At 46.4% G+C, this 18,674-nt stretch overlaps 1 protein-coding gene across 3 annotated transcripts in view; it reads left to right on the top strand.

Annotated features, from left to right (window-relative positions):
• Positions 1-15,536: 15,536 nt before the first annotated feature.
• POU2F1 (POU class 2 homeobox 1) overlaps positions 15,537-18,674 on the top strand; it is a 123,611-nt gene continuing 120,473 nt past the window's right edge. For all 3 annotated transcript variants that reach the window (XM_068423421.1, XM_068423412.1, XM_068423429.1), the window contains exon 1: positions 15,537-15,615. In XM_068423421.1, coding sequence (XP_068279522.1) covers positions 15,552-15,615 — 64 coding nt within the window. In that variant the 5' untranslated portion in view covers positions 15,537-15,551. The remainder of the gene's footprint in view (positions 15,616-18,674) is intronic.

The following is an 18,674-nucleotide window of genomic DNA, read 5'->3' as shown; positions in this document are numbered from 1 at the left end:
AACATTCATATAATTCCAAGAAAAGCCCACCCATTCCAAGAAACTTATGCATATGCTAATACATTATGTAATGCATTACGTAATGTCTTTGTGCATGCGTACTAAATTGGGGGAAGAGGTCTTGGGTGGTCTCTGGGGGTCCCTGGTGGTCGCAATCCCCCCCTAATTGTGCTTCTGCAGAAGCGTGGTTGAGGCCTTCTTGTTTACAAGTACATGTGTTCTCAAGAAGAAGATATCGTTTTGGACTTATCTCTCCTCTGACACAAGAGTTTATGAATCAAGTTAATTTAGACATCACAAAGTTGTTCTTTACAGTTTTGTTTTGTCTTTTGGCCCTTTTATAATTAGCAGAGACCTTTGTTTTTCTAAGACTAAGCGTAAACAGCATGAATCATTGACTACTAGAACATTGTTATCAGTCCCATAAGCAGACTCTATCTACAAAACATGTAGTTTGCTTCAGAACCTATTGTTATTCTCTATTATTCTAGCTAAAAGGAGAATTACTGACAGGAAAGCTAGTTCTGTGTAAAGGTAACACAGAGCAGGCCTTTTAGAGCCTACTCTGAGGCCTGCTCTTGCTAAACTGTTGCTAAACCTGAGGCCTACTCTTGCTAAACTGTTGCTAAATTGAACCGTCTGGTATCACTTGTGAACAGAGCATATCCAAGAGAGATCCCACTTCTGACACCAATAAAATGTCACGGTCTATTTGGATCTCTCAGATGTTCACGAAACTGCCAGACAAAAGATGATGGCTGCAGGAGACAGCAATTTGCAGGTGAACATAGCTGCATAATGGCCCTTTAGCTCTTTCTGGCCACCTGTCCTGCCTCCCTGGAGCTCTGGCTTTGACCTGATGGCACTGCTCCCGCAGACATCAGGCCTTAGCGTGAGCTTGGTTAGCCAAAATCTGAGCAGGAGTTGAGTGAACAGGGGATCTAACAGGGGATCTGTAACATGGCAGAGCTTTTAAGCTGCCATTTACAAGTTCAGATAACTATGTGTTTTCTTCTAATGCCATGACATAGTGCCACTGCCTGGTATGGATGAGGTGATAAGAATATTTCACTGAACTGTTCTCATATGCATGTCCACAGCTTGGTCTGATGACAGTCACACACTGTAAAATAATCACTCACCCCATCATCAAATCTCTCTTCTGTCCACAATTAAGTCCCCTTTATAATTCCATTTTTTGCCATGTCGACAACAGCATAGCTATTGCAAGTATAGAAATTGTAAATAAATTGCCTATTATTTTTCCTAGTCACCTTACTTCTTGTCTGTCCTTCAGTTATGAATGCCTTAGAGAAGAGATCATCCCTGCTTAGTGCTTGGAAATTCCTTAGCTCTTAGGGGGAGCTACAGTAAAAAAAAAAATGATGTTGGATTCTATTTTCACTACAAAAAAAAAAAAAAAAAAAAGAGCCCTGTTATAACCTGATTTGGTGTGATTATACTGTAAATAGGCCATAAACAGTCAAAGGGAAAATAACCCACAGTATTCACACCATTAAGAGACTGTGTAGTGGTAATCACTGTTCTTCCCTGCTATTCAAAATATTTTCCGAGTGTCCCGGAACCTACATTGGCAGCAGAATGTGGCCCAATTCAAGGGCTTTAATGCTACTGCTAAGTAGAAATTATTTTTCTCCTAGAAATTTTCAGTGAAATAGTCTCTATTTTGCAAAAAAAAATTGTAGCTATTCACTGCAAAAGCACTAGAAAAAGGCAGAGACCGTCAAAAATATTTTTGACAAGTCAGTCCCATATTTTAAAAAATTTAGTCTAATATAGGAAAAAGTACAAAAGTTGAATTTCAAAAACAGGCATTTTCTATCTGAAGATGCCTAAGAATTTTTTCAGTGCTGGTTCCCGAAGTTAACAGGGAACATAACCTCCACTTTATTAATGGGGAAACAGGAACAGAAATTTCTTTGCCTTCAGCTCATTTTTTCCCTTTTCCCCAAGAATTGTTACACGTTCCCTGCCACACAGAGAACCGGCATTTTCAACTGGTGTTTTAGTTTACCTTTAAGACCACAAATTTTCTTCACAGAGAACATGGCCACCTCTGCCTATCGGAACGCGACAGAAGAGCTCTGCCTGAGATCCGTTTCTGACCCTGATGCAGGGAGACGCTGCGCTTTTCCTGCCCTTTGTGGAGAGGGTCTTTTTCATCTGATATCCATGCTCAACACTTCCAAATATTTCCCCTTTATGGCCTTTTATTTCTCAGCATCCTTTTGGGCTTAATAATAGCTAAGGATATCGTTATTTACTGTTACTCCATTAGCATCCAGAGGTCTTAACTAGCAGCAGGATCCCATTGCAGTACGTATTGCACGCAGCACAATTCAAGATGTTCTCACCCTAAAACACTTACGAATTAAATGAATGAAACAGACCCAGGCTGGGAGAAAGAGATTGCATCTGTCAGTGTATTTGAGACCCAGAAGCTGAGCCCGGCATCATACACGAATACTGCAGCAGAGGAAGCCTGTGGAAAATTTCAAAAGACTCGCTAACAAAGTCATTCTCCCTGAGCAATCACTCAACTCTATGTGGCACAATTAAATACTCACTGGCCTCCAGAGAGCACAAGCACGACTCTCTAAACTGGTGATTAAGGTGTTTGCCTGAGAGGGCCTGACGTATGTTTCAGGCCTTTTTCCAGAGAATATGCAATGTGAAAGAGTTAAGCATTCATCAGTGCAGGTTTTTCCCCTCCCAAGTCACTGTTCCTGACTGCTGATCTACGAAGTTGTGCTTCGTCTTTCTGGTCCAAAGAATGCTTAAATAATCGGTTCAAAAGAATATAATCGATGTGGGACTCTTTCACTCCAGAATAACCAACAGCACAGCGAAAGAGCCTTCCGCATCCTCGGATACAGATTGAGGTCCTCTCAGTGAGTTAAAGCGCTATCTATCTCCCCCATCTTCTGAGATGGCCTGGACACTGAGCTACTGCCTTGAAAAAAAACACTCTCTGCTTTTTGTCACCTGTTGCTTCTGGGCTATGTCTTGTCTGTGGATAAGGGTTGGTGTAAGAACCGAAGGTAAAGTTTAACCCAGGCTAGAAAGAAGTGCTTCGTTGTAGTTTCGTGTTTATGACTAATCCCATATAATTGCAGATGGCTACCAGAACTGATGGTCCCATCTCCCTCACCTTGCCTTCCCCAGCCTCCAGGAAGAACACTGACATCACATTGCTTACGTCAGATCTAGCAATGACCTGAGTATGGGGCTCGTCAGATCAACTTGTTGATTTGACAGAAAATTAATCCTTTTTTAGAGGCGGGGGACATGGTGTTAATGACTACCTTGTGGCCACTCAAATGGCTATCTCCAAGATAAAAGAGTCAGCAGGACTCTACCTCAGTGGGAATCCTCAAATATACCAGGGTAAAAATCCACCTTAAGACTGGAGCAGACCCAGTCCTTGGCATTTCTGATTTATTTTCTGAAGAGATTCCCCATTCAGTGTGGTGGTGTTAGGACAGTTACATAAGGAAGCCAGGTACCTAACAGAGAACTGCAGGACTGGTAGGCAGGCGAGTCCCTAAAAGCTAGATATGCTGCACTGAATTTTACAGTGCCTAGATCATCTTTTGGATCTGGGTCACATTGTGATGGTGCAGGTGGTTTCAAATATAAACGCAGGCCATCACATGGATGGGGCATACATTCCTGGCAGAACTGGCAGCGTTACCTATGCTTTTCTGTTTGAGAAATGATTCATAAACAATCAGATTGGTTCTGGCTCTGTGTGGCAGATTGCACTCGGAGCATGCGGCAGCTTTCTAGCCAAAAGCTAGGCTAAATCACCCACTGAAAGTACAAGGCTTCTTTTAGCATTTAACACTTCTTTGGCATTTAACAGCGGAAGTCAGCAAAGCGCCAGCTTTTATTTTTGCTTTGTCCCACTCACTCTCCCAAGGCTCAAAAGACTGCAAATGCCTCCGGGGTATCAAAGCTTCAAATCCAGTGTAGACTGACTATTATTGCCTTCAGCCATGAGCATGGCAGTCAAGGAGATGGGATGAATGCTCCTGAGCTAGATCATTTAAAACCTTTGTTTAGTATTAATTCTGTCAATTTTTAACCTAACTTTTAGTTACCTCTGCCAGACTTGCACATGGTAAGAGATCATCTTCTAACCTCACGGTGCTTGCTGGAATGGGAGGGCCATCGTGATTTTAGGTGAGATTAGCCAATTGGCAGAAGAACCTGTTCTGAGGGTAATGTCTTGCCAAGATTTATGCAGGCAGTGACAGGATTAGAAAGATACTGCATGTGGCATATTATAGTGGACACACGAAGAGTCTTCCTGTTCCCTTATTCTGCCACACGGACTGAGTTACACACTCTAAAAACCAGGTTCCTTGCATGAAGGAGCAGAATAAAATACTGTTTGGCTTAAACCTATTCCTGCTTGTGAATGTAAATGAAATCTGTTCTCCTTCATGTTTCTTTTGTTCTGCTGCTTTTATCTTTGTGGAAGTTTTCCTTGGTGACTCCTCTGTCATCAGTCTGGCCCTGACTGGTGAAAATCATAAACTCTTCTACCGTCACAAGCTCTAGGAACACGTCCTTGGTATCTTCCTATCTTGGCTGGGGGCGACACGGAGTCACAGAACCCCAATGAGAGTGCACTGGTACATTGGCTTTTCCTGCCCTCCCCTGTGCAATTATTTTGGGGAAAGCTATGAATCCAGGCAGAGAAACTATATTCATAACATCCACTATTTAAGCCTCTCACTCAGGTTCTTTCCTTGCAGCAGGAACTGACATACTGTCAAAGGTGACAGCACTATGCCAGTTTATTTCACCAGAAGACCTGGCCTTTTCTTTCCTCCCATCCCCTGAGCTCGCCTGCTCCCATTATATGAACCCTGGCTCACTCCTGTCCTTAATAAAACCTCCATGCTCCATGTGCTCTCTCAGCCTCACTTTGATTCGTGCTCCCAGAGTCTTCCTCACTGCTGACGTCGGGTGCATGCACAGCTCTGTAATTTCACCACAGCCTTTTTCAAACACTGGCTTTTAATCAGGCGCTCTGTTTTACCTGCACTTCCTTCTCTCACGGTGCCTTTGAAGCGAGGCCGCCGATAGCGGTGGGGTTCCTTCTCCACTGTCCTTTTTTGTTATTTCCATACAGGATTCTAGGACAGAATTTCGTAGCTTTTCGGATGCTCTGATTTTTTTTTTTTGGCTGTGTCATGATCCTAATTTCCTTCAGGATTTCTTCTTCCTCTCCTGGGAAATTTGTCTCTATTTCTGGCATCTGTCCTTCCTAACCCTTCCCACTTTTTTTTTCGCTTCCAAAGACAGGGGAAAAGAATCCATTTAATATTTTTCGGTAGTAACGTCTATCTCATCTGTCAATAAATTACCCTTTGCCATCTCCGGGAGACCCCTTTGTCTCCTTTCACTGACCTTATTCTGTACCTTGCCTCGTTTTTTTTTTAAGGGAGGATGCAATATCCCTGGGCTGTCATTCCATGAAGAACAGCTGTCATTCCTCCCATAGTGTATGCGTATGTGTTTGAGGAGGGAGGGGAAAGGGAGGGGGAATTAGGGGAAGACAGGGAGCTGCCACTGGGAAATATGATGGTCCTGTTCACGGTGGTGAATGTTTTTTTTTCATTCATGATATTCAGCTGCAATTCTGTCTTTTTCTTCCAATGGTTTTAGATTCCAATTCATTTTCTGATTAACAGAAATCTAACATTCATATAACTGAAATATAAGAGTATTTATTAAACACATTTTTAAAAGTAATTATGTATGCATTTTATAAATTTCTAATTTCTTCACCGTCTGCAACGGTGAATGCTATGTCACTGTCAGAGCTGCAGCCTGACACTACAGAGTAGGATTCAGGAAGCATATCTGTGGCTAAAAAGCCATACCAGTTTTCCATATATTTTCAGTGTTACAAACTGAAATGCTCACTGAAAGGGTTAAAGAGCATGCTATAGTCCTGCATGCAACCAGCTAGCTGTGCAGACCCGCGTGAGGAAAAGGCAGACCCACGAATCCACCAATTCCTGCCCTGTCTTTACTCCTTGTGCTGTTTGAAGCACTGCAGACTCTCAGGGAAGCCACGGAGGATTCCCTGTGTATCTCACGACCCAAGGGCTGCTTTGTGCTGGTCACATATAGCACAGGTACAAGTTTCCCTTCTTCTGGACCCTGCTCCCCCCCACAATCTAACCATAAATTAGTAGAGTTTGGAAAGGCAAATTCTGGCTTTGATCAAATTTTACCAATATATTTAAAGAAGTAAAAGAACTGAAAGAAAGCAGCTGAAGATGCTCTCACCTCTGTAGCACCTGGTAATTACACTTCTTAATGCATTTATTCTCACAATATGGACATGGAATAAGGAAATGCAGTTATCTGTGATGCAGGTGTGCATTAGAGACACACCAAAGTGACCTGAAGGCACAAGACATAGCACATGCTGGGCCCTCATTCTCCAAGTATCTGAGTCAAAAACCTGGTGGAACACACCATGACTCTTGTTTGATCCATTCTTGGGGTTTCCTCTGTTTGGAAACCAGTGACAGGCACCATGTGTGTGTCACAGGCCAAATCCAAGCAGGGACAAACCCAGGACATCCCTCTGGACCTGTGAGCTCGGAGGTGTTCCAAGGCCCCAGATTAGCCAACACTAGAGAGAGACTTGAAGAGCTCACGCTAAATCAAAAAGGATGCCTAGGTGTGATGTATCAAGCTCATCACTTCCTTGTCCTGTGCTAGTAGGACATCAGCAGAACATCTTTTGTAAAATAAGTAGCATAATGATTTTAAGACAACTGCTTTGTGACTGATGTCTACTCTGGCCCCTTCTCTCTCATCTGATGGCTCTGACTCTCAGTCTCTGTTGGATTTAGCTGCCCTAACTGAAAAAGTAAGCCATCTCCACAGCCAGAGGTACTAAATTCTTTAGCCACCACAGCAAAATACATTGATATGATCTTGAATTTAATCACTGATTTCTGCAGTCCTCAGTCCAGGAAATCAGAGTAAATTGGTATCATCAGTTGAAATCTGATTTACATCAGTGCATCAGGCTACGAGCTGAAACAGTTAGCAGTGGACACACCATTCATTCAGCCACCTCTTCTTTGGGTTAACTACCTCCAGCACCTTAGTAATGCAGGCAGCTGAAAACAGTAATATGTCAAACTTCTCCAGGGTGAAGCACTAGGGCTTGGGAACCAGAGCCCTTACTTCCCTGGGATGTAAGATCATGGTGCTGGAAACAGCCTCCTGCCTTCAGGGACTAAGGCTCTGTCTGCATATGGAAATAGGGTTTTCAAATGTGTCCTCCTACTGGTAACACCAACCCTGCTCCAGCACCAGGAACAACGCTGGGAGCCTACTGAAGAATGGCTCCCGGCTACTGCCGTCTTCAGGACTACCCCACGTAATTATTCAGGTCTTTTGTAAAAAGACACCTGTGGCAACTGGCAGAGTATCTGCACAAACATTACCAGCCTTGAGGCTGAGAAACTGTTAAAGAGCCTTAGTAATAGAATATTAAAACCTTGATGATGAGTGAGCAAGCGTGGGTGGAATAATTGTCTGCTCAGAAAGAGGCGCCTTTTTCTCATTCTATTCCTGTAGTTGAATCCTTATCTCCTGGATAAATAAAAACAAACCTCCCCAGTTATTATTGTTCTTGTTCACCTTTTGACTCTTGATTAGATTTACCGCAGATACATCCCTTTGGCAATGAAAGTGGAATCAACACATTTCTGATGCACTCCAGTGGAATTCTCACCCTTGCTCCACCTCAGACAGTCAAGCTCCTCATTTTCTGAATGGCTGTTAAATACGTCCTTCTAGCTCTCGTCTGAGATACACCTCTCCAAGTCATCACTCGCTCTGATCAACGGACTGCTCTGTATCACTTTGAATCTTTATCTTATTTTTAATCCTCAGCACTTGGAGCCAAACCTGATACCTTTCTGAAGAGAGAAACTCATGGTGATAGCTGCCTCACTCAGGCTGCTTCTCCTTTCTATATTTTTCAGTGTTTTCCCAGATGAGGCCCCAGGATTATTGCAAACCAGTCCCAGGAAGAAATGCTGCTCAATTAGGCGAAAAGAAACTCGAAGGAAAAAAGGAGTAGAGCCAGCAAATTGCTTGAGATAACAATCTCCCCCCACCCGTGTGTCTCTGTAACTAAGCGGATTAGCTGAACTTTCTGTGTCACACCAAAACTGACAATAAGCAACAGTGACTTCCCCCCGCTGGCACTTGTACCTTCACATGTTTCATTTTCTTGCCCATACTACTGCCTTGCCCCTTGCTGATTGTATGACAAACTCGGGGATGAACATGATGGCTCTTTCCTTTCCTTTAAGATTTATGACTCAAAGCCAAACAAAACCCAACTCTAGTTATTACATGCTCTGTTTCCTCCTAACAACAACTCACTTTTAATAGTATAAGCTAACCAAGGAAACATGGAAATATGGTCTACTTGATCTCACCTGATCCATCTGCTGTTTGCCAGAGAGGCAAACAGCAGCCTCAGGTCTGCTACCACGGGAGCAGGCATAAAGACGTCCCTTGGGAGCAGGACCAAATCTGCAGAATATATAAAGCAGAAGTCCCATCAAAATTCAAAGTGACTGAGGCTCCGTGTGGATATAGCACTGCCAGCAAGGAGCTGGATGTTTATTTCAGGTCCAGATTTGTCATTGTGGGGCAGGAGGACTACCCAGGGTACGTATGCAGTGAAGGGAAAGGAACTTTGGTGAAGGACTCTGTCGCTAATTATGGTATCAGCCCCAGGTTCCTCTGACAATGGTGTACACATGGTGAAAAGAATATGGCTTGTGGTTGAAGATGATCAAACATCAAATAATTCCAGTTTCTACCGTAAACCAATTCCTTTTTGCTGAGCTGCATAGAACATCACTTTAAACCAGGTGAGCAACTCCTTTCCATGAGCCTGCCACAGAACCTGGGCGAAGAGAGGATGTTTGTTCTAAAAGACAAGACAAAGGAGCATTCTCCCATCGAAACATGCTCCCTCCCCTTCTCCACCCTGACTTTCCACAGAAGAGCACAGCAGAAGGTGGTGGAAATATGAAAGGTGAATGTCTCTGATACCTGAAGGGCCGCACGCAGGCACACTGACCAAGTAAGCAGCTGTGCCACAGGAAGGAAGGAAGTGGAAGGCAAAAGGAGGCAGGAGAAGCAGAAATATTTTCACATTGATGTACAGTAGATACCAGCACTTAAAAAAGGAATGTTGGGATAAAACAAATTGGGATGTGGGACTCAGGTGATTGCCGCCAGGGCAGGGATTGAGGGAACACGCTGGCACAGCAAAATCTGCAGGAAGTGTTGGGGTTGGGTCATAAAATGCATGGGACTTGCCAGTTTCTGCAAAGCATTTTACTGAACTAGGCACCTGTGGTGTGTACCCTTGCATTGCTACACAACTCCCTGAACCTAAACTGAATCACTACAGCATTTCTGCCATCTTAAACGGTGCGAGCAGGTACTCTCAGGCCACATAAATTCAGCGAAGTAGTGGTTCAGGGGTCCCTGTACAGCTTTATTTGTGATCAAAGGGTATGGTGTTGTGGGGGAGAAATACCTCCAGACAGATTTAGACTTTTACTCCAAAAATCTGTTCAGACTGAGGCATTGTAAAAAATGCCCAGTGTATTGCCATGGGGTAAGACTGCCTTGTCCCTCTGTAGCAACCCCTGTCCCACCTATACAGAGCAGCGGTTTTAGTTCAAAGGGATCTAGGTCCATTCTCTTTCCCCATTTACATGAAATGGGACTAGAGTGGAGCGTGGCAGCCTTTTAACAGTGCCCCACAGCACTGCAAGAGTTCAGCCTAGAGAGTGAAGGACACCGTGTCCAATTGAAATTACAGAGGAATTTGGGGTAGGCAGAATGTAATTACACAACTGGAATTTAAACTGTGAAATTAAAATGAAATATTCAAGGATGAAGGGGCAGAGAGAATCCCTAATCTCCAGCCAGGCTAGGCTGTGTGCCAGAAAAGTCCCTTTCTGAAGAGGGAAGAAGCAAAGAGCCTGTCCTGGAAGAAAGGGAGGTAGAGAATAAAGACAATGTTTTCAAAAGCACCCTAACTCCAGCTGTGTGTTTGTTTCATAGGCTATGTCTATTCTACAGAAAACCTTGCGGTTGCTAAAAGGTGTCAGATGTGTCCCTCTTGGCCCCCTCTTCACTGAGGTCAAAAACAATTTGGTTCCTCATGTAAGCAGCTCCAAAGCATTCCCAAGGTCTACAGCAGAAAGTGCTCTGTGCGTCTGGCCGAAAAAAGGAGTTCAGCCCTCTTTTTCCTATCCGTGCTATAGGGGGTCTGCCAGACAGCAGCCACTCTCGCTGTAATATCTGAGCACTTCCCAAGTCTTAGTTAATAATCTCCAGAACAAAAAATATTACGGATTTTTAAGGATTCCCTTGTAGTAAGGGAAGGCAGAGAAAACCACTGAAAACAGATCTGTGGCAATTTTGAGCGCATCTTGAGTCAGGCTATTGCAAATCCCACGCCCCAAGAGATCTGAATCAAGTTGTAGGACCCCATTGTTGTCCCTCTTGCAGTATAGAGACAGGTAAAGACGGAGCCAGCCTGGTGGATCTCCATGAGAGGAACAACAACAAGCTGAACAGGGTCTTCCAATCAAGGCACAAGAGGGCATCGGGGGCTCCTCTTCTTGGGCTGCCCAGCTACACATGCAACTATAGACAAATTACTTAAATTCTCTGCCTTATTTTACTATTGCTAAAAAAGCACGGTGATAATTTCTTGAATCTTCTAAGATGGTGATTTGTAAGGCGTAAGTGATTAGAACTGGGAGGCGCTCAGGTGCTGCATTGATGACAGCCATTGAAATGCATTTTAAAAATGAAGCTAGAAAAAGTAAGTGCACCCAAAGCAGCTGAGAGTGAGGAACAGATTGAAAAACCCACCTGAAAAAATAAGTGTCCTCTCCCTTTCCTGAAGATGTGTGAAGGTTGTGAATTACAGAGGTTTTTTTAAATATGAATATGAAAACCATTTTTCTTTTCGTCTGTGCTCCATTTCTTATTTCCAAAAAAGCAGGTAGCTGCACCTGGGAGGGGCAGAGTATTATGAGATGGTACAACTTTCCTGCTACCGTTTCATTAGCTGGGAGATTCAGAGGATCGGCAACAACTCTCAGAAATAAGATATTTGGGGTCATCCTTTAATCCAGAGACAACAAAAGAGAGACAGAAACAGAGCTAGAAAGCAATCTGGTCAAAGCAGCCAGAGAAGCGTGTAGGGGAAAATAACAGCCTATATAAGCGATGCACAGTCTCCATTCCTCATCTGCGGTTCGTGCTCAGCACTCACAAGGTGTGTAGGAAGGAGCTCTGAAGAGGGGCCAGAGCATAATACTGGAAAGAGAAGGTACTGGTGGGTCCTAAGCCTCAGCGGGAGAGGGTGGACTGTCTCCTCCATGCTGGGGAACGGGAGAAGGGCAGGGAGCAACACAGGAGAGAAAGGAGAAACAGTTTGGTAGTTAAAGTACTGCACCGTACAGCCTCAGAGCACCTAGGCCCAGGTCCGAGTACCACTAATGTCTCTGCTGTGACACTGGAGGAACTATGCACGGTCTTTATATTGCTTTTCTTCACTTCTCCTCCTCAATCAAGGAGCTACCAATCCTATTTTTCCCCCGTTCTTTGCCTGCCATCTCTCCAAATTGCAAGCTTTTTGAGACACGGACCGTCTTTTGCTGTTCATATCTGTGGCACGTTAAAAAAACGAGACTGTAACCTCTGTGGCTATTATAGAGACTGTAACAGAGAGACTGCCGGTCTCTCTGGAAGGGTGTGTATTACACATGACAAATGGTAAACAGAGACATCAAGGTAAGTTTAATTAAAGGTGAGACAATCTGAGCAGTCTGAAAGTGAAAGGAATGGCGGGGTTTTGGGGAGGTAAAGCCTAAGGGGCAAAGAAGGACTGTTTTGAGGCAGAAGCCTCTGTTGCAGTACCTGGAGGACAAAAGGGAAAGCTGAAGCAAACATGACTCTAAAAACAAAGCCTCCTTGAGGAGAGAAATCTGGTGGGAAGAAAACATGATTGAGGGAAGGGACATTGTGCGAGAAAAGCAGCATCTGGGATTCACATCTGAGTGGCACAGTGGAATTGGAGCAGAGCAGATAAATTTGCTCTTCATTTCTCTATACACTAGAGCTGTGTGGGGGAAAAGGAGAATTTCCCTCCCAATGTGCTTTTTGCTTAAATACTGCAATTTGTTTCTTTTGCCCCCTGCCTTCCCACCTCGTGTTTCTTTTTGTCCCCTGCCTCTCCATCTTAAAAAAAAAATTGTCTCTGAAACAGTCCTGAATTAATTCTAGCAGGAGATAGAAAATTTAGAAGGTAATACAGCCATCACAGAAAATTTTGGGTTACAGGCACAAGGAGAGCAGGCCAGGGAGGTCTAGGAATTAGGAGGTATCTGAATCAAAATCAAAACAACAGACACAGATATACTGCAGAGCTTTAAAAGAGCCTGAAATACAGTTTCTTCCCTTTACAGGTGTGTTGATTTTGAGCATTGTATTGTTTTTCACTGCCAAAAATATTTTTAAAGCAAAATCCCTGCGAGAGGTGATTCTACAAGGCTGACAAGCCCAGCCAGAGAACAGAAACACGGATCCCGCCAGGCGCTCGCTGCTTTGGGCTCTGCTTCAGCAGAGGATGTAAAGTGCCTTCTTCACCACCAGTGTGAGCCCAGTCTCGCTGACTGCAGCCAAACAACAGTTTTCCACTGAAGTCTTTTTGTGAAATGAATCTAGAGTGCTCAGCTTCTCGTAGGACTAAGCTTCATATCATCTTTGTGTCCAATTATCTCAAATTTCAAGTATTTCCAGCAAGTTGCTCATGAGTAAGACACCAGGCAGGCACTATGTGGCAAGTAACAGCAAATAATAAGTTTGCAGAAATCACAAGCTGTTTGCAGACAACTCACAACTGAAATAAATAGAGGTAAAATTTATCTGATAAATTATTCATCACTAATGATTTGGCCAGCTTTCCTGGATATATAGCCACAGGGATGTATGACACCTTGGGGAAGGCATTCAGATAGAGATGCATTCAAAGTAAACTAGAGAAGAGGATGCAGACACGGGTCCAGAGCAATCTTTAAAGAGAGAGGGAGAGCAGCTATGTGGCCAAACAGAATGAAGTTCTCTTTACAGCCAGTCAATTAGAAAACACAGAGCAGGTTAGTAATTACCAGAAAAAAAACTAGTGACTGTTTCCAGACAGCTTTTCTTCAGCAGCTGTGAGGTCCAGCTAACTGTGCAGAAGCTGAGCAAGAGCAAAGACTAAATCAGGTGTGGTAATGGGAGCAAATTCATCCCAGTGAGAAGCTGCTACTGCCAGGCAGGAGGTTACCAGGAAGTAGCATGCAGGACTGAGAAGAGTCTACGGGTGAGATGGGAAGATACGGGAGAGAATATTCAGCATAGGCAGGATTAGAGCTGTGCTGAGTCTTAATCTAGGCAGCCCTTTCTCTACACCTTTATCTGTCAGGGTGCAGCCACTGCGTGCTGCAGTGCTGGTATAACCTGGCCATAAAACTGGATTAACTGGCCCGCAAGGCTCATGGCTGAAGAGGAGCATGACAATATGCCTTTGTTTACATTTTCACTCCTGCAAGTTAAACACAGATCTTTGCGAGACAAAGTGCTTAATTACTGGTATGAAGTATCATCACATGAATATGTAACAGAAGAATTAGTGTTAGGGGAAGGTTTTTGCTCTTTCGTAGTGCAGTGCATTTCCACTAATGTTTTCTGCAGTATCAAGAGGTTATTTTATACTATGGAAAAAAAAATCCCATTACCAGAGGAACTTATTTTTAAATAAAAACGTCAAAATTACCTTTCTGATTCAGCCCTTGGAGAGAAACCCTGCTGTCTCCCTCCCTCAGCCTTTCCTTTTTGGCTCTTCCCTACCAATGAACAAAAATCTAGCGACTGCCTCTGATACGACTCATAATTTCTTCAGCAACAGCATGCAGGAACGGATCCTTGCCAGTTTCTCTTATTCACAAGGTTTTGAGCCCCAGAAGAAAATCCAGCTTGGACTCTGAGCCATCGCCGTTAATGACTTTTGAAAAACGTTAAGGCTGAGTCCTTAATGAACGATGTTCTATGCCACCTTCTGCTGCTTTTCTTTTTATGGATATACATTACAAAGCTCAGGGATAATGTGTATTTACGCAATATTAAGGTTAAGAATATAAGCAAGTTTTATTTTTACTCTGCCAAATTTGTCAAAAATCAGCAAAGTTTTGCCACTCTGCCCGTTTAGCTGAATCCTTGTCCTCATTTGGAAGTTTTGAATCCAAAGCTAATTTCATTTGTCAGTCCCTCTAGTCTCATTATTTACTCTACTCCCTTTTAATGAGGGAGGAATAAGCCCGTCTCCCTTTTCCTTTCAGTTTAGTCAAATTTTGACGTGGAAAGTGGAAGCGGATAAAATGTTTGAGAAAGACACCCCCATGGAGACATGCCCAGAACGAGGGGCACATTACAGTGGGTTTCTTAAAAAAGATAATTCCTTCCTTGTAATCGCTCCTTTCCGAAGGAAAACCGGACCACCACTCGCACGCCCTTCTCCACGCACAACTGCAGGTTCTGTTTTCTCTGTCCGCAATTCCTTTTTTATTCACAGGGGATTAATTTTGCCTGGCGCTCGGGGAGTACCTGCCGTACTACCACGATTAACTATTTGCGCTGCTCGCTGTCGGTCTGGCGGCTCAGCAGTTAACCACGGCTCTACGAAGCAGCGCTGGAACCACCCCCTTCGCTGCGAGCGGCTCTTCCCCGCCGCTTCTGCCTGCCCCGCCGCCGTTAACCCGTGGCGCCCTTCGCTCCGCCAAGCCGCCCCCCCCCCGCCACACGGGGTACCCCCCCGCCCCGCTCAGCCAGCCCGCAGAAGGGCAGGCCGCCCCGTCCGCCCCGCCCTGCGCCACTCGCTCCCCCCAGCCACAGCCCGGGGGGCGCAGCCTGACCCGCGGCCCCCTCCCCGCTCCCGCCGGGCGCCCCAGTGCGCAAGCGCCCGCGCCCCCTCCCCTCAGCACAGCGGCGCGCGGGCCCGCGGGCGGGGGGGGCTACGCGCGGCCGTTTACACGTTAACGAGCCCTCGGCCAGAGGTGAAGTGAATGCACTTGCGCGCATGCGCAGTGCCGCGCTGAACCTGCCCGGGGGGGGGCGAGGGAGCGAGTCCGCTCCCCCGGCGCATGCGCGGCGGCGCAGCTCACGCTCGACGGGAAAACAGCCGGGGGAGGGCGGGGGAGGAGAGGAGAGAGACGAGCGCATCTTGCGCAGGCGCAGAGCGAGGCCTCGGCGCCGTCGGTTGGCGGCTGCGCAGTAGGGCGGCGGGGGGAGGGGGCGCGCGGCGGGGGGAGGGGAGGAGGAGGAGGGGAGGGGCGGGGGGGGCCGGGAGCGAGGGAGGGTTTATCGGGCGGCCGATTTTGGTTAAAATATTCAAAATGGCGGACGGAGGAGCAGCGAGTCAAGATGAGAGTTCGGCGGCGGCGGTGGCGGCAGCGGCAGGTAATCATTACTGCATTTTACATATTCATATTCATACTCGCACACGCGGCCCCCCCCGCCGCCCGCCCGCCCCGCTTAGCATAATTTATTAGTACTCAGGATTATTATAATTAACGGCACAGGAGGGAACGGGAGCGGGAGGGGGGGGGAGAAGGAAAGCAGCCTCCCCGTGCGGGGAGACACACATACACACACACACACACGCTCCCTCCCTCGCCAGCCCGCTCCCTCACACGGAGCAACACTCGCACCCGCCCGCACGCCGGGGCACCGGCGCCGGGGCAGGCAGCGGGGCGATGGGGGGCGGCGGCGCGGGCGGCGGCGGCAGCGCAACGGCGAGGCGGTGGGGTCGGGGTGGGGAGTCGGTGGGGGTGGGGGGAGCTGGGAGGGGGGAGGCATCCCCGCACCCAAAAGCGGTCGGAGGTGGCCAGCCGCCACCCGGCCGTGCTCCCCTCCGCCCGCACGCCCACAATAAAACCTGCTTTGCATATTCATGGCGGGGGGGGGGGGGGGCAGGCAATGCTGCTGGAGCGGCCCCGGCGGCGGACGCGGGAGGGGCCGCGGCCCGCCGGGCTGGGGGGAGGCGGGCGGCCCCCCGAGTGGTGCAGGGTTCCCCCCGCCGGCACGGTGGCGGCAGGACGGAGGGGGACTGGGGTGCCGGCCCCTCAGTGACGGTGAAAGACTTGGGTTTCCTCATCTCTCATTACCCCCCCACCCTCCCCCGCATCCCCCCCAGCCAGGGTTATTTCCCCAGAGCCTGGGGCCTGCAGGCGTGGGGTGGATGGGTGCGGATGGCCTCGGGGAGGGGTAGGACGAGAGCGTGGTTTGGCATTTTATTTAAAGCTCCCCCCCCTCACCCCCCCCGTCAAGGGTAGGTTCAGTGTGGGGTGACTTGGGGGGCGTGCGGGCAGAGTTCCTCCGTGCCCCTCTCCGACGGGGGAGGCCGCGCGTTTGCCCCCCCGAAAGCTGGATTTGCCCCGGCGGTGTTTGCCCTCCTCCCCCTTTGCCCTCCTGCTTCCGCAGCCCCGGGGGTAGAAGGGTGCTGCGGCCCCGGGGCAGGCCCCCTGGGTGCCGGGCACCGGACCCCCCTCCCCTCCCCTGGGTGCCGGGGCAGGGGCGAATGGTGCTGCGGGCAGCCCCGGTGGGCTGGCGCTGGGGGTGCGGGTCCCGTCCCTTTCCCTCGCTCGCTCTCTCCCCCTCTCCTCATTTGAATAATGTCTAATTCGGGGAGGTTTATATTATTGAAATGGCCGCCTGGCTTTCCCCGCCTCTCATGTTTAGTAATTCAGACCTTTAATAACAGCCACTCAGAGCCCAACGCCGTGTTTATATTTTACATTCGCCCCATGTGCTTTTGTGGTTCAATATGATTCTTCTTTCTCGCTCTCTCGCTTTTTAAAAATTTTCTTGGCAACCCACAGGGCCCTGAGATCAAACCCAGGCTGTGTGAGGAGAGGAGGGGGGAGAGCTAGGCCCTGGCTCCTCTGGCAGGCGCCTAGGCCTCACTCTCTGCTGCTTGATTTATTTACTAATAACCAAAATGACCCCCCCATCTCCACTCCACCCCTGCCAGCAAAAACAAAACCCTCCTGGGGCCTGAGCAGCATCAGATCTGCTCATAGATTCTCAAACACTCATGTCTTTTAAATAAGGAGCTTATTTTTAATTTATAGCAACTCAAGACTGTAAAGCTGTTCCTTTCATATCTGCTTTTCAGAGGCTTGGGCATTTTTGGTCCCTTTGTCCTTGATTCTTAAAGGAGAGTTGCTTCTAATTTACGTTTCCTGGCACTGAGAGAGCTATAGAAGACACACTCAAAATCTGAACAGCTTTCCTCCTCCATCTGAACACAAACAGAATTGAATACATTGAAGATAATCTTATTCACCTTCTTTTTGCTTAGTGTGGATGGAGTTTAACAGTGCAGTGTGTCAGATGCTTTTGTCGCTGCTTGTATCTTTGACTGTTCTGGCTTGGTGTGGTGTTTTTTTTTTCTTTCATTTAGATTTGACTTTCAAGGCAAGATACTACTAGGAAGTACAGGGTCTAGAAAGGAAGATAAGTTTTCTGTGATTGTGTTCTAAGAACACCAAGTGAAAATTGAAATTAATCCTCTTAAATTGTCTGGAGTGATTCAGTTTTAAACCAGATATTAGTCTACCAAGAAAGAAAACAAATGGACTACTTTATTAGAAAGAAGCAGTAATTTAAAGAAAATTATTTATGCGGGGATGGGTGTCAGATAAAACTGTGTAGGTTTTCATTAGTGACCATTGTTTTCACCCTGTGGAGAAAACAGACCTACCAGCAGGGTACTTCAAAGTAGCAGTGCCAGATTAGCATGTAAACATCTTTGAGACATGACTAGGAAGAGAGTTCACATACAAATGCAGACGATGTATTTGGTAGTTTGGTTCTAAATTTAATTTGTCAGAAAATACTACGCTGCAGCTAATGAAAAGCATTTTGATTTAAAAAATAACGACTTGGATTATTTATCCTTTTTTCTTCACCCTTGGTGAAGACAGGCCTTGAATAGTAGAAGAAGAAAATCTGTAGAAGCAGTAATGAGACTGTTCAGGTGACTGACTGTTTCACAGACCAACAGCACAAGGCTGGCTGGACAAAAAGCAGTAATATGATTTCATGCCTTAAATAGCATATGTTTTTGCACTCGTTTCACAAGATGTGGTCAAGCTGATGATGTCATTGGCCAGAGGACAAGGTGCAGTTAATTTGATTTATTGACCTGGGGTGAGGTGTAGCACTGAAACCTTCTCATAGGGAAACCATTTATCTGAGGACAATTTCCTTTATAGCAGCAATTTAACCACTGCAGAGACTGTAGATATTTTATCCAGCATGATAAAAATGTACATTGCATCTTGCAAACAAAATTTCTTTTGTCACTGACATTTTAGTAATTTTTGTAGAATGGAATACTGGACAGCGGCCTCGTGCAGTCTTATGGCCGAGCAGGGGTTTATACCTCTGAATTCAGGTATTTACATGCCAAAATACAGATGTATTTCTCTCAAACATATATTTGTGTGCCTGTG

This window comes from Nyctibius grandis, chromosome 2, assembly GCF_013368605.1.
Source record: "Nyctibius grandis isolate bNycGra1 chromosome 2, bNycGra1.pri, whole genome shotgun sequence".
Classification (NCBI taxonomy): Eukaryota; Metazoa; Chordata; class Aves; order Nyctibiiformes; family Nyctibiidae; genus Nyctibius; species Nyctibius grandis.
Note: the sequence above shows the minus strand (reverse complement) of the source record. Positions and strands in the feature narration are given on the sequence as shown.